Here is a 23,219-nt window from a genome sequence, read left to right on the forward strand (position 1 = left end):
CTGCAATGACACGGGTAGAAGGAGGGACACTGAGATTTATGAGCGATTTAAAGGTGAGACAGAGGAGATTTAACTGGAGGCATAATGCAGTCTGCAAATGAACTGTAATACATGAGCATTGATAGGAATAATTGATAATCCATAGCTTCTGTAGAGCCTTAATGTTTTGCCACAGGCTTAATTTCAGAACCCTCAAAAGCAGGGGGCAAATTTTTACTAGGAAAAGTGCACTGTTTTTCTCAGTGGCAAATTTTGAATTATTTGGGCGAGATATTTCCATCCCTCACTTGAATATTCCATTTGTTGTGTTCCGTCTTGGGGGTAGCATTTGTTTTATGCGGGATGTATTTTTTTCTTCCCCAGTTTCTTCTCCAATAATTGGAACGCAGAGAAAGCAGCAAAAGGCTGCTTATGATAATTCCCACGCCGTGGTTGCAACTGTCCCAATAATTACTGGTAGTAGAAGCCGCTCGGGCAACACAGCTCAAGGGTGTGAGTGCATGCAGGACTGGATGTGTTTTTGTTCCACTCAACATCTCTCATTTATGTTTTATAAACTGTTGCATCAGTCATGTGGGGTCAAGAGTGTTCCGTTTGTGAACCAAACTGGGTGTTGACAGAGTTAAAAGATTTTTGGCAACTGAAAATAGCATTCTGTTATCATTTAAAGGCCTGGCATGTTTAAATATTATATATCAGTCAATGCAAAGATCTCGTGGAGTAATGGCATCCTGCTCTTTGTTTCTGTAGCTGGTTCTGTGCGGTTTAAGTCCTTCCCTATGAAACAGCTGGCCCTCCCTGCTTTACGAATAGAGATGGCTCCGGCTCAGATCTGCGAATTAAAAACAACACACTCATTTTCACCTCTTTACCACATCTTCAAGAAGAGCAAAAGCAGCTGTCAACCTGCTCACCTTTTAAACCAGAATCTCAGCAGCTCCAACTACTGTTTTACTGTCCATGTGCTACACACAGCACGTCACAGGTATACCAACGAGTCTTGCCATGCTAACTAGCTGCTAGCCACCATGCAGGTCCTGTTAAGAGTTTGGTGACCCTTGAGTAACACACAGAGACCACAGCACCTCACATGGAGGCCTAGACCCCGACAGGATCACTAATGAGATGGAATCCATTTTTATGAGTCAGTAGAGAAACTAGCTGTATTTTATTGGTTGTATTATTTTGTATCTCATTTACACATTGTGACTTTATTCAGTTGTTTTTGTGTTTGTGTGATTAGGGATCTTACCGATGAAGAATTAGCTTTTGTTGGAGATGCGGGTGCTACTGCAACATTCAGGGGCAATGAACCCTTTCAGCTAACAGTCCAATGCAATTGTGACAGCTTCAAGTAATAGTATGATCTGATTCTGTGACCTTTACCACTACAGTGTTAATCCAATCTGGTGGAGTTACTCACTTTAGCTCCTGGAGTCGCCTCGTTGGAAGATTGTGACGGGCTCCACAGTTTCCTGCTGAGTGTAAATCACACAGAGAACCAGGAAGGCATTAATGTTTGTACTTGCGTGTGCGTGCGTGAAGGAATGTGCGCGTGATCGAGAATCTCAGGCCAAGAGGCAGTAAGGCCCAGCAGGCCATGAAGACGTGGGGGGCGGGGGGGAGGCTGCAACAGTTTAGTGTGAGAAGGGGAAATGGCTTGGTGCGACTGCAGCTAGTCATCCGTCTGCTGTGACACCCAGCGTGCATGGAAGATGTCCCTGGGCGAGGCACAGAAAGAAGTGTGGTCGCGCTGAGGAGTGGGCGGCCGAGTGGAAGTGTCATCCTCTTTGCGAGTGTCACTCTGTCCGTGGATCCTTGCCTGTCTGTCGCACATGGATGCTGTATCCTTAGACATGCAGTCGCTCCCTTAAACGTGCGCTCACACAAAAATGTTTTTGACCTGTGGCAACAGCTTAGCACCTGTTGTTGCCATCGAGAGGCCTGGAACGTCCAGGTGAGGAGGGAAAGCAGGGAGCCGCACGTGAGAGCCAGAAGCAGGAAGTGGGTTGATGAGGTCGATGGAGAAAAGTAAAGTGTGGCTTAAGTTATCCGTCTACATTCTGTTCTTTCCTCTCATTAAGAGTGATCCAACCACCCCACATCAGACCTTCATGTTACACTACTATGCACTGAGGTGAATTCCATTAGAGCGATTTTTTCTATTGAAGAGGTTTTTACATTATATATTTTTGCCTTTATTTGATGTGCAGCTATAATCTGATTGGCATTAATCAAATTGAAGAGAAAGCCCGGCTGCCCCTACATTGAAACTAAATTGGCCATGCATACTCACTACAGATTTCAGATCTATTTTTGTTATTATTTTAATGTATTTAGGTATCATACCTTTTGTTAATCTACATATTTTATTTGTATTCTTTAGTAATAAAATCGTATTCAATTTTTTTCGATTTTTTCTCCCTAATTCTATCTAGACTTATTTGTTTCCATCTGTTTGGCCTCTTAAGTGCCCTCTATCAGTGGTATTGTAAAAAACACAATGTGCTTAATCTAGGAACAATTTTCCAAATATATTCAGTCATGCGTGGCTTAACTCAAAACTACAGCGGTAACAGTTAATAAGGAACGGCCACCTTACTGAATCCGATATTCTGTATGGATGTTGGACATATAATTGAGCCCTCTGTGGAAGTTGTGACCCCTTTATGGCCCCTGATTTCAAAAAGTTCTAGATCTGCTGCTCTCTTGTTTGAATGCATTTACGCATTTACGACATCCACTGTCTCTGGAGAGAGTAAGTCGTGCTGGTTTCTTTCGTTATGTGCAGGACATTTTATATTTAGTAAAACCAATCTTCATCTCCGACACCCCCCCCCCCCCCCCCTTTCCTCATTACTAGCAATCGTCGTTAGCAGCGTCACCTTCAGAATCTCGTCTCTCACCGTGGGTTACTTAGTTGTGAGAGGGAGGGTGACAAAGAGACGAAGAGAAGCCGAGGGAGGGCTAGAGATGCTCTGGATTTTAATGGCTCCTGGTCCCCAAGTGTGGTCATGAGCCTCAAGTGCACCCGACAAGGCCTAACCAAAAGCCCCATGCCGTGTGAGTGACAGCATCAAAGTGCATCTGCATACTGAGGGCAATTCTCACAGCTTTCTGATTTCTTTGCAATTAAAATGGGTGCAGGGATGGAAGCGCACGCTGTGATTGTTTCTTCCCTTTTCTCTATCTCCCTTCCCCTATACTCTTACTCTTTCTTTTTTCCCACTTCCCTCCCGTAAACAACACCGTCGCTCCTCCCGTTTCCTGTTTGTTATTTTTGTGTACATTATTCCGAACCCTCAGGGGGCCCAGAAGAGGACAGGGGGAATTAAAGAAAATGCAGAGAAAAGGCTGATGGGTGAGAATGTAGAAAAGACTGGCTGAAAATGTGGCTGAGACAGAGTGAGGGGGAGAGTGTGAGCTGGATTTTCACACTTTTACTTTTAGCACATTGCAACGCCATGTAAAAGAAACGATGTGCTCCGACATGAAATCATCTTTCTGGAGAACGACTGTGTGACCCACAGCGTCACTCACAGTCATTACACTGGCTTGTCTTTACCCAGGAGCATCAGCAGACATTTCTTCTGAGTCCAATACTACATATTCTTCCATAAATATATCAATCACCACAGACTCATCAAATAACATTTTTAGCGGTACAAAGCACGACCCCAGCAGGATGAAATTTATTTGTCAGGTTTACACTCTATCTTCCTTTCTCTCCATCCCATTAGCGGATTGGCTACTCAAGTGCTTTTTCCCTGTCAAGGGAGCTGCAAAAACTCGGTACGAGCCAGAATGATGGAAATTACTTTTCTGGCTTCTCTGTGTGGCACTTGTATGAGGCCAGGAGTGTATTTCAAATGTAATTGAGTCTGGTGTGTTCACAAAGGCAAAGTGACCGGAGCGGCGCACGTTATCTGGCTCTTGGCTGTGCGGCCAAACTTTTTATCCTTCAGGAATTCAGCTGGAGTTGGTCGGCAATGACGTGCTGATGGTTTTCGTTTCTTACCTGTGTCCTTCTTCCTTCTCCTCGCCATCCAAAGTGACTCCAAAGCTCCTCCATTTGGCTTCCATGTTATTAAACGAAAAGACGTGAGGTTGCGTGGGAGTACACCCTGACTTGCTCGCAGCATCAGACTCGACAGCTCCCTCTGGGGATGCCACCAAATTCAATTTCGCTTTCACTGCCAGCCTAATGACGCCGACGACCCTACGGAGCAAACACAAACTTAAACGTTTTAATCTGTCACAGGCTCTCTCTCACATTATTCCTGATCCTGTGACGTACAGTTTTTGTTTTTTTCATCCACCCGTACCAACAGTGCAGGTCAATAGGTCTGGCCAACCCGTTTCTGTGGCTGTAAGCAGTTTTGCCAGCGTCTGGAGCGGCTAAATGGATATTGGAAGCTGTTTCTGCAGCCGAAAGAATGTTGGACAATGGTTGAGATTGATGAGTATTTGGGCGCTTTCCCTGTGACCCCACCGCATCTGGCAGGAACAAAGTCAGGCAGGTGTGACAGCCAGCATCCATCTACTAGTCAGCACACACATACATACACACACACACACACACACATACAAACCTATGCACAGTGGTGCCTGTGTCTTCTACCAATTTTAGTAAGCAAGGATGCAGACACATATCTTGTCATATATACACACACACACACACACGCACACACACCTACACAATACTGACTGCCTTCCTAGCAAGCTCCACTATATAAGTAGGAGGACAACAAAAATGAATGGACATGTAAACAAAACACTGTGGTTCATTAGTGGTTAATAACCCAGACTGTACCATAGACTGTATAGAAAGCATAGGAGAATATTCAGTAAAACACTATTCACCAACACCATGAGAGCAAGTACACAAGTCAACTGGCTCGGTATGCTTTGAGCAGCAAGTTGTGCAAATAAGCAATTATTTTGTGCAATGAAAAAAATAACTTAATGCTGGGGACGGACATATGGGATACATATAATATAAGATGCAGACATTACTTTAGAGTAAAAAAATATAAATATTAAACTGTCTATGTCATTTCTAATGGCATGAAGGTCTCGAACGATAAATCATCCTTCTACGTGGAGCTATTTTATTAAATTATGAGTTAAAATGTTTTCTGTTACTGAGCAGTGATCTTTTATGTCTGAACTTTCTGAGGATTATTCAAAAATAAGTGGAGTATTGTTTCCTGAAATAGATTTTGCTCTTGATTATTTTTTTGTTTGTGTGCAATTGTTTTCATTTCAGAGTTTATCACAAACACAATTTCAATCTGTCCCAAAACTCAGAGATAGATATCTACAAACCTGAGCGAATCCAACCGACACCATCTGCATGGATGAACATGAATGCACATATCTTTGATCTGGCTCATTCATTCATTATGGTTCTGATTTCCATGCAGCTCGAAATGCATACAGAGCAATGCTATTTATCTTAATCAACTCAGCACAGACAAAGGCACAGCAGGTCTGATACTACTACAGACACTTAACTCCATTTAGGAGCGGATCACTGTCTGTGACTGGCTGCCATTAGTTAGTATTCTCAACACATCCTTACACCAATTCACTGCATCTTTAGAAATAGAGAATTTACAAATTACTGCATATAAAACCACAATTAACTTGTGTATAACATGGCACATTTTGTTTTGCGTATTTTCTCCTCCTCTCCACACTGAGTTTTCCAGAACATGATCTCGTGAAAAAATTGCTTTAAATAATAATTTGTATTAACAGCGTATACAACAGAATGTTTATTCTACTTGAAGAGAAACTTCACACCTCGTCTGGAGGGTGGGGGGAATTTGCGTTGTAGTTGTTTAAGGAATAATTAAGCATCAAGTGGAAAGACTCAGATTTAGATGTATTTTTCTAGATTCCCTTTGAAAAGGGAAAATTGTTTCTTTGTGGTTATTACATAAAAAAAAATGGATCTGGCATCAAGTCACCCTCTTTATTTTGCCTTTCTATCAATCAATCAAATGTTATTTGTAACGCCCATATTCACAAATCACAATTTTTCTCATATGGTGTTATTATGTGTGACATCCTCTGCCCACATGTCAGAGATCCTGCTCAGAGGTGCAATAGATGCCACTATTATTATCTGTCGTTATTGCAGAGAAAGAAGCAAAAAAAACATAAAGACATTCCTTATAGTTGTTTTACAAAATGTACAGAGTGTAATTTATTATATTTTCACATTTGTATAAGACAAGCCCTTTAAGTCTGTGCTGGTGATCACAAAATATTTTATTTCTGACCCCACATGTTGCTCTAGGTGGTGTTTGTTTTAAGCACAACATCAATTCGAAAAATAAAAAACAACATTAAAAACTGCCAGGCTTTCAAAAACTTCACACATGTCAATTTGAATATCTGTCAGACATGTAAGCATGACAGCTGTCCTGCACACACGCGTGTCCTTTTCTTCCAAACTGTGCTGGAACCCACTCCGACCTGTGTGCTGTGTCGGGAGCATGCTGACATTTACGGAGCAGTACCTGAATGCAGTCAGGCAGCTTCTCTTTGCAGTAAAAGCATCTCTCAGCCGGCTGGTCCGCGCCCCCATTGTTAGAGTGCCTTATTCTGTCAAGCCCCAGGGTACCGGCTCCACCACCCCCTCCGCTCAGTGCGCCCATCATCCCTTCACCACCGTCATAACTCCCACAGCCGCTCCTCTCCTATTCGGCGGCATGGAAAATCCCCCATGAGCCGCTCCTCTGATGTAAATCACAGGTAGGGGAAATGTGAGCCCTGCTGATGCACCGGCACTGTGCCGTGAAATCTCTGTTGACATTACTGACGGGCGATTCCAGGAAAACACGGAGCGAGAGCAGGAGAGGAGGAACAGAGTGATAAAGAGGGAAGGGGAGCGAAAGAGGAAGATTCGACAGGACGTGGGCATCTCAGGGAGTCACTTTGGACTTCTTGTCTCTCTCTGACTTACAATGTGTCTTTTGTCTCCAGGTTGATGGACTGAGCTCAGCGGGCCCACATGCTTTCATCTTAAGTGAGATTTGGAGATTTGGCATGTTTAGTGATTTCTTTTTCTCCTCCCTCTTTTATGGGCTGACGGAGAGACTTCCTGTTTTTATTGGTCTTAAAAAGGCCACTTTAATTCAGTCGTTGCATCTTACAGCTCTAATACCCTCTGGACCTAACCTGTTTTCTCTATTTTCTTTAGCTAACCTTTTAACAGACAAAGATTGATTTTTTTCCCCGGCTCTGGTATCTTTGCTATGTGATGGAAGTGTGAAGATGCAGGTAACTCGAAAATGAAGTGAAGGTAACAAGGGAATCAGGGAAATGGGTTATGAGAGGCAATTTCCAGGCCCACTCCCCCCTTTCCCGGCACCGAGGGGAAAAGTAAATGACTTTAACTTCAGTGTATGAAAATATTTAGTTGTACTCCGTCTCCAGTGTGGCACTTCATGACGGCTTTGATATCATTTCTGATGCTGCCTCTTGCTTCTTGTGCTATCGGAGTGGTGCAACGGGCTGTAAAAGTCGAGCCTTTTCAGCCAAAGGATGCGATTATGTAAGTGAGGGAGGCCCAGGATATTTGTCTAATGTGGCAGAGGGAGACTGGGGGGGAGTTTGTCTCTAAGTGACATGGTAATGCACTCCATGGTCGTCCATGTGGGTTGAGGGAAGGGATAAAAGGAGCATGTCTTCGCTGTCCGCCGCGCGAGACAACAGAGACGACTCCCTCCTCTCCCTTGTCTACTTTTTGCCTGCTCCTTGTTCCTTTGTTCTCCCTCCTGCCTCCACCCCCCCCCACCCTGCGCCTCACCCTCCGTCCCTGTGTTCTAGAGACAGAGTGTGAAACACGTATAGTGGCATCATGACACACAGAAAGAGTGCTTGTGCTTGTAGCAGCCGTCCACTCCAAGGTGATCTGACATCTTAAAGCGATGCTCGGCGGCAATTGCACATTCGCTCAGACAAGCGTGTTGACGTCGCTGCCTCGCCAAAAGGACCCCCCCCCCCCCCCCTCCCCTTACCAGTCTGAAGCCGGCTGCCAAGTGCTTCCGCGAAGAGGACGACTTAATTGTTTCTGCCACAGCCATGCCTCTTCTTCATTTTTCTCTCTTTCCTTCCAAATCCCAGGGACGGGGAAAATGGAGCTGTTATTTGCATGTCTAATGATACTCGATATCACAGGCCTCTCAAAGGAGAAGGCACAGATGATTATTAATATAGCCAATGAAGCCCTCATTTATACTGACTTTTGTTCTTAGGCCCGAGAAAAAACGGTTTTCCAATACCTGCCTATTAAAAGCTGTTGGGAGGTATGAGCTGGCTTTAAATGTGGAAAAACTGAGGCAGATACTGTTCACGCGAAGCCGCTCGGAGTCAGTGCAGACGCTGCTAGAAGCTGCTAATCCTGCTGCAGATGAGATCAGAGCTGCTATTAAACATACAGGTCAAGGTCTTGTTTGTTTGTTTGTTTTTTCTGTCACCCCCTGCATATCAATCTGGCTCTAGATGTCATGGCAATCGAACTGACAAATCTGAGTGATCGAAATGAAATGAACATTACCCTTTAGTATAATAGTGCTATAGCCTGCAGCTCCACGCTGAAACAAGACCTAAAGTGGAGAACTGCTATAAGGCAAACAAAGGCGCTTAGCCAAAGCTGCCAGAGTCCATTATTCAAGTCCCAGTATAGAAAAACTTGCTGTACACCTGCACTTTTCAACAGCAACAATGCATGCCTCTCCAGCAGTGGCACTTGGCATTGAATCTGGCTAATTTGCAGGGCTCCTCAGGTAGAGAACAATGACTTTGACAGCTCAAACAGGCACTGTGGAGCACATCTGCATTAGTATGCAGGAATAGGCCCCAAATAATGGCTCCACCACGGCATGTCTTCCAATTATGGAAAATTGTGTGCATGTCTATATATTCTTGGTATGAAACACCTCTTGAAACCTATGGGAAGTCAAAGAAAATCAGAATGTTATTTTCAATCCCCTGCGGGGTTTGCTAAGAATTGTCTTAATGACTGTAATTAAAGTTGACTTTATCAAAAGTTCACAGGGGATGTTAATCTGTGCTCCTGCATATGGGAGCAAATGTAAAGGATTTCACATGAAGTGTTCCATGTGTTTCTCACTGTTTGACAGGGACAGAAGCAAAGTTACAAGGTGAAGGGCTGACCTGAGTACCTTATATTTAGCTGATAATACTTCTTTATCTCAAAGATTACATTTCAAATTTAACGTTTACTTGTAATGGCATATTTTAATGATTCAAAATTGCTGTTTAAATCATCTTTAAATCTGTTGTGTTTCACCCACTACAGATTTCTCTGAACTGTCCACTTGACTTCAATAATTGCAACACCAACCGCATATATGTCAAAATCAAATCTTATATGACTAATTATGATATATAATCGTTTTACATTAGTACATCTGCACATTGACAAACCCCTGACTCAGTGACAGAATTGGGGTCCCCTGTACATGTTCATGTTTTCAATTCTATTTTTTGTAAATTTCTTTAATAAAGTAAAGAATCTGAGTTCTTCTTCCAGTAGTGCTACTTTCAAATGTTGTAGCAAACATTTCCCACAGTAGCTCCAACCCCCGTTTCCTGCTTTACTTTCCCACACATGAGCTCCAACACTTTGATCATGGAACTTACCCGTCGGCATGGGCTGTTTGTGACATTTAACACGATCACAGGATCACATGTTTGACAGACACAGTTTGTGTTAATACTCACTTCTACGCTCACACTGGTAAAACCACCAGCATAAAAAAAAAGAAGCCTGAGCGAGTGAAATAAAGAGTGCGTGAGGAAGGGAGGGGGCGGAGTAAAATGTTGAAATATGAATTACAAACCCGAGCACCATCTGGACCGAGAAAATACACATCATAGTGGAGAGCTGGCACAGTGAATTAGACTTACTACGGGATCCATCTGCACCTCGTGAAATCAATCTCACTCCTTGATTTGATTAGGTCAGCCGCACAGAAGAAAGAGAAAACTGTTGTGCTCCTTGATTAAGCTTGTTTTGTTTTGCGCCCCTCCGCAGCCGCCTGCCCCCGGCACGCTGTGTATACCGATGAGTCCGGGGCCCACAGGTAGGGAAATGACAGTAGTCGAGGTTAATGCAAAAAAATCTCCCTCTATTTAACACGCAGCGTGCGCACCACAGCCCCCGTAGCTGAGATCATTTACACTCGTTCACGGCTCCCTGTCTTTATTGTTTGGGACGTTTATTTCCCTCTTTCCTTTTTGTTTGTTTGTTTTTGCTCGAAGATTGTTCTGGGAGAGGCTTAATTCTGGAGCTCTTCACAGGATACATGCAGAGCTGCCTTGAATCGGGCCCATCCACTCTACCAGAAGGCATGTTTGTTCGTTTCCTTTTATTTACCTTTCCTTTTTGGAGTTAAGGGCTGTACCGGGCACCCCCAACAATGAACAGACTGAATATGTAATGCTCTCTTGCTCTTACAACAGGGTGTAATGGGCATGTGGTGAAAATCTATACTGGAGATTGCTTGCATACAACAGTTCATTCTCAAAGTGAGAGCTGATGTAGCTGAAAGCCTCTGTGTTTTATTTGCCAACGTTCCTATTCTCTCTCTGCAGTGACACTGTCTCCTCCCGTTATTAAAATGCGTCCTCCTGTGAATCCACACCCACAAACAAAGGGCTTTTCATGGGTGGCTAAATCTAATTGTGTTGCCCTCTTGTATCTCTACCAAAGGTAGCTGCTTTGACTGATTCTCCACAAGCAATAATGCGCCGGTGGCTGTGAATGCAGCACGTGTGCCATTGCTCAAAGTGCAGGGATGGACAGCGCGCACATTAGCCCTGATTGACCTTGGTGCAGATAGCACACAAATCCAGTGCAAATTGTCTCGTTTGTTGTTTGTCTCATTAATTTGCGATTGTCCAAGGGGAAAATAAAACCGAATGGAAGCAGAAGGCAAAAGCCTGCCGATGATTCGGTTCGCAAAAAAGCCGTGTGGAGGAGGCACAACGCCGGGAGTCTCGGTGCTGATTGTAATTACGGTGCCTTTTCCAAGTGGCGCTGGCTCCAGTTACAAACCATCACCTTGGCTTGTATGTGGGTCATGACACCATCTCTCTCCCAGGATCTGCACTGACAATAAGTGAACAGGGAAACATGCGAGGCTCTCTTTCTCCCTTTTTTGGCCTCCATGAATACTGTGTCTGACCTCACAGGACAGCTGTATTGATCATTGTTCTATTGCACCAGATGCCCACGAATCCCCGTGGATTTTATTCTTATGTGGAAGCTGCAGGAGATAAATAAGAGATAACCTCAATTTCTCAAGAGTTTTATTTTAACTGAGTTGAGAAAAATCTATATTAGCTCACGAGAGAAGTAAAGATTAATTAATCTTAGGGCTACATCAGCATTACGCTAACACCTTTACAATTGGCCTTATTTATGTGATGAAAAATTAAGGCTACTATTTCTGAATGAATTTCTTTTTTTAACAGCGACATGGACGTTCATTATGTGGTCTCCTCCACTAAGGTCTGTTGTGGCCCGCACCAGAAGGGAACTTTTCAGTCCAATTTGATAAAATGCTACGTGCCATGAGACAGACTGCAGGGAAAATGTTCCCAAGAATAGCTAAGAGTATCATATATCATGCATCGCACCATCTGTTCCGTACATTCAAAATGTTATTGCAATATTTAGAATTACAGATTATTCATGTAGGTATAATTAACAGCGTTGAAATCCAGCGAACGGGAGGAAGCCACTCTTCATTCGCAGACATGTTTGAATCTATCTAGAGTAACTATTTAGGCTGCGGTTGCCTGAGGGTGTACAGATGGAAAGAGAGAAAAAAAATGGTTGCTCTAATTTTATCAGTTTTGGCAATGAATTAGCCCTTGTTGATCCCTCATTGCGAAATGAAGCCCTCTTAAATGATTTTTTTAGGGGCTCACTGTGAGACTGGGTCACACTGACCAGATGAGGAGCCGAGCCATAATAAAGGGACCGAACAGAGTAGAAGAAGGTCAACATCTGGCTGTTACAGAGGGTGCTGTGTAAACCATTCCATGCAGCGCGCGGCCTAGGGGTCCCCATACATTTTACATAACAACACGCAGCCTGCTGCATATTTAATGGTTAACAAGACATTTCCCCCCCCAGTCTGGTCTGGTCATGCAACCTAGGTTAAACAAACCTGTCATATCCGCCACATCGGGATAGTGCTAAACATGACATTTAGAGTCCACACAGTGATGCATTATACAGCACATTTTCATGCTGCTCTACAGTATGTCTCTGCCACTCTACATAATTCGCTACAGTAAATGTCATCTAGTGTTACACACTGTCTTATTATAAATAACAATGTTGGAAAGCAACTATATATTCAAGTATTTTAAACAACTACTTGCACTTGTAAATCCTTGTACTCTTACCCCTGCATGTCAGAGGGGAACACGGCACTTTTTACTCCTCACCATTAGTCTCACGGGTGCTTGTCACTTTTAAGATTCGCAAAAGTCCTCATTATCCAGACAAAGCAGCTTACACGTTGTTGCATCAGCGTTAACAAACTTGTAATGTCACATGTAATAACATATGAGTCACAGAGGCCATTACTCTGCAGGACGAGTATTACATGTGAAGGCTTCAGTACATTTTGCTGACATTTTGAAGGCAGCACTTGCATTAGTGTGTTTTCACACTGTAGCACTGGTGCCGTGAATCAATAAAGAATATATCACTTCATCACTAACTCAGTTTTCCTAAGATTAGTGATCTCTGGAGAGAAGTCATCTCTGACCCCTATCCAGGGCTATCTGAGGCAGATTTGGGGAGAGGGCAGTCCGACGTACTCTGTGCAGTCTGTTCCAGAAGACAGGAGCTGACAAGCTGCATCACAGTGACAGCATGTCCTCCCCCTCGCTCCCCCTTGCGTCTCTCTTGCCTCCTCCAGTCCTACTGGTACATACATAGGAGGAGAACATGTCCTATCCAACATTTGCCCTGACAGGGAGCATAATCATTAGTTTTCTTCTGTAGGCCTACATTAACCATGTGGAACCCAGGTTCGATGTGGTGGTGCTGGTGACGGCAATGGTGGTGGAGGTGGTGGTGGGGAGTGGAATACATGGAACCTTCCTCATTAGGACACGGTGATTGTTCGAGGGATTGCCACAAAAGCTCTTCTTCAGCGGGGACTGACATTTGGCTGGCAAGTAGGGTGCGCACGATTGTGTGCGCGTCCATGTGAGCGTGGGCATGCACACAACAGGACTGGCACCGAGCAGGGAGCACTGCAAAGTACTGCCATGGGATCATTTCTTCAGTCAGCCAAGGCTCTCCTCATCGTCCTGAGCTGCAGCCTCAAATTATATGGATGTTTTTTCTTTTCAACAGGCAGAGTACAGCGACTAAGTCATAATAACTTTCCTTGAGTATGTGTGTATATATATAAATATATATACACACACACACACACACACACACACACACACATACACACTGCATTCACTGATGGTTTTATTACTTCTTTATGATAGCCTCTGCCTGCATTCATGAACTAATGCAATCACTGTTAACATTGGTCACAGCTAGAATCGAACTGCACATCATGGGCAACATTTCAATTCTTTTTCCAGGTGTCGCTCTCTCCACCAGTCTGGACTAAACAGAACTGGCTGTGCAATGATCCCTTGGTCTAAAGAGCCTTCACTCTGCTCAGAATACTCTATTGATGTTTTGTGGCTCCACTCTGCATTGTAGCACATAATCATCACGAGCACACTGTGTTGTTATCCATTATGGGCCCGTTTCCTGAATGTCACTGTCAATGTCACTGATTGTCGGTGATTTTTTAGTTGCCCAGGCAACTTAGCTAATGGCAGGGACCTGTGACAGACTTCCTTTGACCCCCCCGCTCCCTTCAGTAATTGTACTCTGTGATGACTGTGCGTGTGCTCCAGTGCGCGGGCTGTCTAAGAAGTGGGCGACCAGGGCATTTAGGGGAGACATCGGGGTTGGGAGCTGCAGCTGGTTACAGTCGACTCACCTCCACCTCACCAACTTCCAGGGAATGTGGACTTAAAGTGCCACTTTCTAGCAAAGTGATGATTGAATGTTTGACTTTTCGTTTTGAAAAGAAAGCACACAGTGGGCCAATTTTCCTTTTTTTTTTTTTATTTGCAGCAGGAAGGTGTATTCATCCACCTACAAATTTTGTTAAGGTGTCAGCTAGAATGCTCCGTGGCTTATACCCAGACAGCTATGCAATGTACTTACTTAATTATAATGTGAAATGTTAGAGCTGTCCACAATGCCTGTAAAATTCAAGACACAGTGACAGAGTCCTTTGTGCAGTTTCCTCGTGTGGGTTCTGTTTTTAATAGTGCAGCCCTAATGATAACAGCTATTTTAATTTTATGCACAGTGATGAAGTCTTGATTCTTTCTGTGGAAAATATAAAACACCAGCTTACTGTCACTGTCCGTCGCAGGCAGCTCTTCCTCCCCCTGTGTTTATCCTTGCAGTTAAATGTTACAGTTCCAACACTTGATTGCATGCCTTTACATCCTAACTTTACATAAATGAAGCATTATAAAGTAGTCAGCTGCTCTGTGCCCAGATGATCTATTGCTGCTCTGTGCACAGTGATCTATGGCGCAGGGTATAAGGGACAAAATCAAGCCTATACTGAGAAGTTGTAGGAGGCCTCTGGTGTGGTCGTCAGGAGTGGTGAAATTACTAATTCATAAGGCATTACATGGTCTGGTCGCTTTGACGGACTTGAATGAACCCTCAGTCCCGGCGAAGCAGGCTTTTTTCTTTCTTTCTAAGCTGCCGTACTTTTTTATTTTTAGGATTTGTCATATATTTTAGCGTTTTTTGTTGGTTCACTTCAATTTCCGTTTGTGTGCATTACTCTTCATTTGTATTTGTACTCCATTATGAAGCTGTTAGCCAGCTTTAAAGCATATTGAGTCGGACTGAACATATATTTTACAATCATAATTTAATTTAGCGATGGGTTAATAGAGGGCGACACAGTCTAGCTGAGACCCTACCTGGCAATAGTACAACCCAATTAATATATTAATATATATAAATATATATATATTAATATACTGATTTACACTCATAGTCAGACCAAAATTAACTTAATTATTTTAATTCAAGGTGACACTAGCTAAACATCTAATTTTGAAAGCATACAGTTATTCATTCGAACTGTATATGCTTATGTAACTACATCAACATAAATGTGCATGATGTCCTCTACAGACCTTGACAACAGTCCACAACGTAAGGCCGACTTTTCCCTGAAGCTTTTGATTGTAATGCAAACTCCTCATCTGCATGTTTAGTTTGCACGCTGCCATGGAAGTGCAGGTGTTTAAAGAATCCTGTCAGTTCAGTCCGACCTTGAGCGAAAGATCCAGAATGAAGATGTTCATACCTGTTTTGACACGTTTTAAGACTTTGGCTTTGTAGCGTGACCTCCCCTGACAGCGTTAGAGTCAAGTGAAGTAGTGGCGTGTCAGTGCCAAGCACACCAGGATTAAATTGTAGCTGCCTCGCTAAAATATTCCCTGCGTGATATATGGTGCAACCAAAACCAATATGCAAGCTGAAGTTGTCAAGTCGGAACTCTTAGAGGGAAACCAGCCCCATGCTGTCATGTACTGTATTGCCGAGCCGCGGGCACTCGCCACACACAAGAAGTCACAACATAGGATAAAAAAAACTCAATGACAGACCATCATTAATTTGAGCTCATTTAGAGAGTTTCTCAGTGTGCAGGATGTTGTGAGGCATTTGTGTTAATGAGCTGCATCATTCATGTGAAATGATGGCACAATTAGGAAAACAAAAGTGCAAGGTGTGACAATTTAAGTGAATGTGCTTTGTCAGTGTCTGCAAACAACACCTCAGAGACGGTATATGCATAAAAGGCGGCTTATAAAAACATTGCGGGGGGTTTAGAGGTCGGGATTTTCTCCGACAGATTTTTACCTTGCCACTCTGCACCCTTGCCACGCTCCCACAGGAATCGCTGCCGAAAGACTGAGGCAGGAAATGAAATTAAAGCTGCTGAATACAGATGTTTTGATGAATGCCTCGGCTGTGTGTGCGTGCGTGTGTGTGTTTATGAGAGCCGCGTATATTAACAAAAATACGAGCTGAGGAGAGGACGGCTGCCAGCTGTGTCACAGCTACACTGCACATCGTTGGATCTGTAAATGTTCTGCTTGCTGTGCTCGGTGCCCCTCTCCTCTGCTCTGAAAGTCACTCACCTTGGGGATCAAGAGGCTTATATGAAAGGTGACTTACAGTGAAAGAAGTGCTCTCTCTCTCTGTTCATGTAAATAGAAAGCAAGGTTCTCAGCTTCACTCGCGGAGCCCTGGTGCTCCTTTTGTTCTATGACCTCTTTCTTTCGCACCACTGTATCTCCTGCCCTTCCAATTTACCTCTTAAGCTTGAAACGGCAGAAGGATTTTGCCCGTTCTTTTGTCCACAGATGTTTCCTCGGCCTCGTGTAGCATTGTAAGACTCATTAGTTATACTCAGCCCATGTGGCGAGTGGGAGCCAGCCAGTCAGCCTAGCACGTAATGCAGCTTTAGTGAACTAATGGAACTGTAATTACAAAAATAATGAGGAACATGCAGTGTAGTCCAGTTACTGTGGGGCTAGTTCTTCTTGAGCATGAACCACTGTGCTCACAGATTCCTCTTTAATTTTTCATGGATTCTGATACTTCTCTGCTCCTGCCGTGTTGTGGAATGCACATTCAGTACGCTTCAAGCATCTTGGTTCTGTGAATTTCAGACTGTAGGGAGCAATATCCCCCCACATTGTGTGTTTCTGTGATGTATTTGCGACGTAAAACAAGGAACAATGTAGGCTAAGGTCCATTTCCTGTGCTACTTATAAAGTTATTGTCCCCACCGGGCCTCATTTAGCAAAGTGTAGGCTATGTCGAGGCACGTTTAGTATCCCTGCTACACTAGTTGCCACAAAGCACAGCAGCGAAAAACAACACATTGCAGTCATATTGCAAACGTATCTGCATTTACACGAAGAGAGCTTCCAGAATGTGCTGAGCTTATCAAGTTGCATTAATTACATCCCCCCCCACCCTCTTTTTTTTTCTGTTTACACAGTGGAATCACCTGACTCTGCTGCACCTTTAAACTTAATTCTGTTACTTTGTCTCTCCATTGCAGCTACACACAGACTTGGATGTGGGCGGCAAGAACATCAAGTATGTCCTGGCGGGCGAGGGCGCAGGCACCATCTTTGCCATCAATGAGTTAACCGGCGACATCCACGCCATGAAGAGGCTGGACCGCGAGGAGAAGGCCGAGTACACACTGACCGCCCAGGTTGTTAATGCCGATACAGACGAGCCCTTGGAGCCGCCGTCCGAGTTCATCATCAAAGTCCAGGACATAAATGACAATCCCCCACAGTTCATCGAAGGCCCGTACAGAGCGGCCATTCCGGAAATGTCTGCTGTTGGTGAGTCACAACAGACAAGCTTAAATTCTGGTCCATGCCGCACGCAGCGCTCATCAGTGTGTGAGATTCCTGAGACGGCAGATCTTTAATGGGCTACTGCATAAAAATAATGAGTGAATAAGAATGACAGGAAATGAGCACGCCTATTTACGAGTGTCTCCGCAAATGAAAATACACGAATGATAAATCCAATCCAATCGCTGGAACTTCACCCATAGCTCAGTGCTGCAACTTCAAGTCAACACGCACTTAGCACGGCCACGCGATGCAAATGTTACATCCACTACAAACACAAACATGTCCAACTGACAACATGCACAACACGAGCCAAACAATCTGTGTGTTGTAAGATAAAAATACTCACAACACCCGGCGAGGAGGAAATGCTCCTACTGCTCTTCACACACAACTCGAGTAGTGCAGGGGGTGAAAAAAAGCAGTATGAGCACATTTCAGACATGCTAGAGCAACATCAGCATATGTAGATACAACACAGGCACTTCTGGCAAGCACAACAAAATGCTATTTTCCTCCTTGTAAGGGTCAAGGGTTATGCTGCCTTATGATGTAGACCATTTGGGAATATGTTTTTTTATTGCATTCTTTACATTTTCATGAGTGCAGTGCGATGACTAGGATCAAGTATTATTCATGGAGAGTTTAAAGGCCCAGACTGTAATATTTTTTTGATGGCAAAAATCTGTAGACCATTGGGACTGGCAATAGAAACCACTGTTGACTACCTATTTTAGTATAAAGACTATACAATTGGAAGTTCAACATTTATTCTTTCTAAAGCCGAATTTCATGTTTCAGCTCTATGCTGTACCCTGACATGCACCTCCCAAAAAACATAACTACACATTGCGGCGAGGCAGACTGCAAGAGCTGTGATCGGTCCGCTTGGTAGCATCAAGTTTCAAGCCAGTTTTGAATTGAGTTGACAAATGTACATAAATTACTTCATTGCTGTTCTACAAGAAAAAGTAATTGCACTTGAACATCTGTCATCTCCAACTTCACCACGATCCGCTTATTCACTATTGTTCTGACAGAGACGCCAGAGAATTTGTAAATAAGTGGACCCGAAGCAAGAAGACACTCAACACCAGCATAGAAACTCTTCAGCCACTAGCGTTGCTGCTGTGTAATTGCAGCGTGACTCACGCACACCTACACACAACTATTGTTTGTAGCTGTGACGCAGAAGCATGAATTGGGCCTCACACAGCTTAATGTACCTCACTGTATAAATATGCGCATGCCAAGTCTTTAGTTAGAGTATTTTTATTTATAATTATTGTGGAAGCGGAAGAAGCCAAATAAAGGCACATAAAGATTTGCATTCACAGCACAGAAATTGTTAGCACCCTGTCACTGAGCTTGACGACACCGACTGATGCTAATTGCCACGAGCTATCGCTCTACAAGCTCCCACAGACTGGTACACAAACCACTGCAAACACTTTCTGTTTCACTGTATGCTAATGTATTCATATATTCACATTCATATCGCATTCGCGTATTTAAATGACCAGTTTGTGTTGATCACACAATTCAAATGTCTTGCTCATGTAGAATAGGCAGAGGCCTGCAAGGGGATCAGTACACTATTTTTTTTTTTTTACACTGGCACTGACCCCTGAGCAGCAGGAGTCTTGTAGAAAATGTTTCCATCAGTAGCGGGAAGGAGATCAAAGAGTGTCTTTATGCCGTTTTGACATTGGAGGCATTGAGCGAGTGTACCAGGGTCTGTTGTTGGGCGACAAGCACTTGTTATTGTGTTTCCTCATTGAGCTTCCTCTTGTTACCTGTCACGAAGCTGACAAAACATGCTAGGGCAGATGGTGTTAGCTACGTAATGGAATCTGTTCCCTAAATCCCATCTGTGGGATGCACCCTCCGATTCAGCTCCTCGACGTAACAGCGACTTGCCTCAGATTGTCATGATCGATGTCGCTGGTTGTTATTGGCGGCGGCTGCGGGTGCGAGCAAAAAGATACAAAACACAACGCCAAACTGTCCATGTAAACACAGAATAACAGTGAACTCTTGGTGTCTGAGCTCTGTTGCTTGATCCTTGCAGCTCATAGATTTGGATTCGGTTGAGATGTGCTTTAGCTCTCCGAAGGGTTTCGTCTGTGCAGTGCAGGGACAGCCACAGTGATGGGCTAGACAGGGAAGTGGTAGCTGACAGCAGTCTGTGATTTGCCAGTGGGAATACTGCATAAGAAATGGAAATCAAAATCTCTTTGTTGACTGTTGTTCCCTTTTGTCACTACTGATTAATTAAACATTCACGAATGCTCAGTTGTTTGCTTGAAAGGCTTTTCTTTTAGCAACTAGTTTCCCTCTTGTTAAGGTTTCATGTGCTGTGGAATTATGGGGAGAATAAGAGGCTCTGGCCAAACCCACAATAAGTCATTCGTCTCTCTCTCTCCTCGTATTCGTAAATCACGGGTTCCTTTTACAGTGGTGTTTCATCTTTATCGCGCTGAAATGAGAATGTGCTCAGGACTCAGTGGATTAGCGGAAGTGTGCTGAGCAGTGGATAACTAATAAAGTCCAGAGGAAAGGGAGCGTAAAATAAACGGATGTTGTTGAAGTTGCCTGCGTATGAGCAAATCTCCACAGCGGCGAGGAACTGGGAAGCATTAAAATGTAATTATGGCACATGCTATGAAATGCCGCATTACATCTTGTATTGAGTTCAGACAGTGCTGAGTATGCTGATGTATTCCTGCTCGGCGTGAATCCACCTGCATCGAATAATCAAAAAATCTAATCCGCACCGTAACAGGCTGGTTCTCCTGACGATGTTATCCCCTCACAGAGCTTGTCAGTTCCACTCCAGACTTCATCAATGTCTTACCAGCTCCGTACTTATCAACCATGTATCCGCATGGTATCAGCGAGACCAGGGAAAACATCAACACCCACGTTGTATCTGTCAAGGACTACGGTTAGATAGAAACCCCCCCCTCATTGAATGTCCCCATCCCCCTTAGGAAATGGTCCCTACAGCCGGATGAGATATGTGACATGGGCCGCTGAGGTCACCACGTTTCCTGTGTGCGGAGGAGCATAGAGGTTAATGGGAAATGAAGGAGAAAGACCTTTTGTTCTTCCTTTAAAAGGGCCAGTCGGATAAGACGTGTGGCTTTCTCTGACTTTTCTCTGACTTTCATTGCCCCAAATTGATGAAAATGAAGGTGACCACCGCTTTGATTGTTTAGTGGATCATCTCTCAAAGTACAGTGCAGCGATGAGAGGAAGTGGAGAGCAGAGGTGGTGGCTGTGCTGCAGGAGAGAGGCCCAGAATGTGATCTTATTACTGTAATGATCCGGTATAAGGCTTAAGATTTGTGGCTGCTTTGTTTGAAATGGTATTTCTGTCGTGCTCTGGTCAAGGGGAAAAAGATCCATCCAACAAATGTTCACTTTTAGAATATATTTTTTTTAGGCCAATAGAGTTTTGGCACTTTCACGTGGGCAGTGGAACAATCTAACACACAATTTAGATTACTTTTGTGAATCATAGACTCTACATAAAGAAGGACAACCCATCTTCACGAATGAAACCAAAATATCCTGGTCACATGTCTCAACCGTCAATCCTGTCTTTTCACCCAAACATCCTTAAATAATTAGCGCTTCCACATTTATCATTGTGATAAGACTGACCTTAATTTATACATTTATTTAACATGCACTTAACATTTTTAGTATGGCCCAAGTCCCATCCACTAACATAATCTATTTTGATGCTTTGGCATCACTTTTGAGTAGCAGTCATGTCATCTGCCTTCCCATTCAGGCTATGTGGTGAATCTATTAGCAATAATATATATAAATATATATCTGGTATCCATATGTATTAATACATATAAATATACATGTATATTTTCCCTTTATGGTCTGCCATGACAACAAGCTAGATAAATTGATAGGACAATGTTGAGCTACTTTAGTTCCTTGAGATAGCCGTGTGTGTTAGCTGACCTAAATCTAATGCTAGTTTAGATATTCATTTTCATCCAATTAACATTAAAGTTCCACCACTGGAAGCAGCTATTGGAGAGTAAACAAAGTTTATACTTAACTTGCTACATTTGTGCTGTAATTGGAGTCAATATCCGTAAAAATGTGTAATTGCTAATGTTGTAGCAAACAAACAACAAAGTGACTTAATTTAACTGAAATAAGGGACTAAAGATAACCATAAAAATGTTGTTAATGATTTAGTCATTCCAGGTATGTTGGTGGACAATTAATACATTTGTTGGCTAGTGAGAATTTTACTGATACATTTAGAATTGTTTAAAATATGAATTAGTAACATTCTATTATAATACAAAAAGTAATGCATTTTACTTTATGCATATTTAATCATATGCAGTATTTTTTGTATTAGCTCATTGATTTTTCAATCTTCGAATCCAGACGCTGCTTAATTTCTTCCAATTCTCTTTTTCAGTGCAGATACAGGTGCATATGATCCCTCTTTTAATTGAAGGATAAAAAGCCAAATCATTATCAACCCTCTTAATAAAGTGAATATTTGATAAATCTCTTAAAAGTTAGGTTTGTGCAGGCCTGGCCAAGAATTAAATTCATTGCACAGATCTCACAGGATTCATGGATCCTGTTTCCACGTTATTGGGGTCTTGGACTTTAAGGCCACTACAAGCTGACAGATTCACACCTTATGTTCGTCGACCATATGCTGGAATGCTCTGCTACCCTTCTGCAGCTAACAAGGGGGTTGCGATGTAGTTGGAAATAACAACGCCTCAGGTAATTAGGAGCAGGTCGCTAGTCCCTCCTCCGTGCACTGGGGGAGGTGGGGTTGCAAATGACAATAATTGCAACGCTGCGAAACCAACTTGCTGAAAGTTGTTGTGGCAGATTAAACTCGTGCAAGAGATGCCCCTGGAGCGCTGGGCTGTGAGTGAGCTTCATTATCGGGGCGATTAATAAACAGGCGTGTAGACAGATGGCCCGTCTCCCCTTCGCGAGGGCCGTGCTCTCTGAAACCCGACCAGAATGAGTACCTGTACGGATGCGCGGATCCTCGCCAAATCTGTCAAGATCGGCTAAATTGGAGTGCAGACATAAAACTGAAGTGACATTAATAGATTACCTGGAGCTGATTTGCATTTTCAGAGTTATTATGGGTGTGGGTAACAGGACTAACAGGCTCCGTCGTCTATGTGGGGCCTTAATGATGTTTCTGATTACACTCTCATCACCACCGGCAGCTGGGAAAATAAGTAAAGGCTTGTCATCACAGATTTGGACGATAAATGAACAGACTTGATCTAAGGGGGACGTATGGAAATGAGCGAGACGCAGACCTTTATCAGAGCTGATCGTCTCATGCTTCTAACATTCAAACAGCAGAAAGCTCACTGTGATCGCTGGTGACTTAATATCTGCATAGTTTTACAAGTGATACACTGAAACCTAATCCTTCATGAAGGATAACATTGTTAAGTACGACTGTGTGTTTCATCAAAGCATGAAACCCTGTGTGTGTGTGTCTCTATGTCAATCTATCTATCTATCTATCTATCTATCTATCTATCTATCTATCTATCTATCTCTCTCTATCTCTCTCCCTATCTGTCTATCTATCTATCCATATATTAATCCATCCATCCGTCTTTTTACTG

General features: G+C 43.3%; 1 protein-coding gene across 2 annotated transcripts in view; it reads left to right on the forward strand.

Moving 5' to 3' along the window:
* The window catches only part of cdh8 (cadherin 8), an 87,007-nt gene that overhangs the window by 13,482 nt on the left and 50,306 nt on the right, over positions 1 to 23,219 (forward strand). For both annotated transcript variants that reach the window (XM_062389949.1, XM_062389957.1), the window contains exon 2: positions 17,250 to 17,544. In XM_062389949.1, coding sequence (XP_062245933.1) covers positions 17,250 to 17,544 — 295 coding nt within the window. The remainder of the gene's footprint in view (positions 1 to 17,249; positions 17,545 to 23,219) is intronic.

This window comes from Platichthys flesus, chromosome 1, assembly GCF_949316205.1.
Source record: "Platichthys flesus chromosome 1, fPlaFle2.1, whole genome shotgun sequence".
In the NCBI taxonomy this organism is placed as follows: Eukaryota; Metazoa; Chordata; class Actinopteri; order Pleuronectiformes; family Pleuronectidae; genus Platichthys; species Platichthys flesus.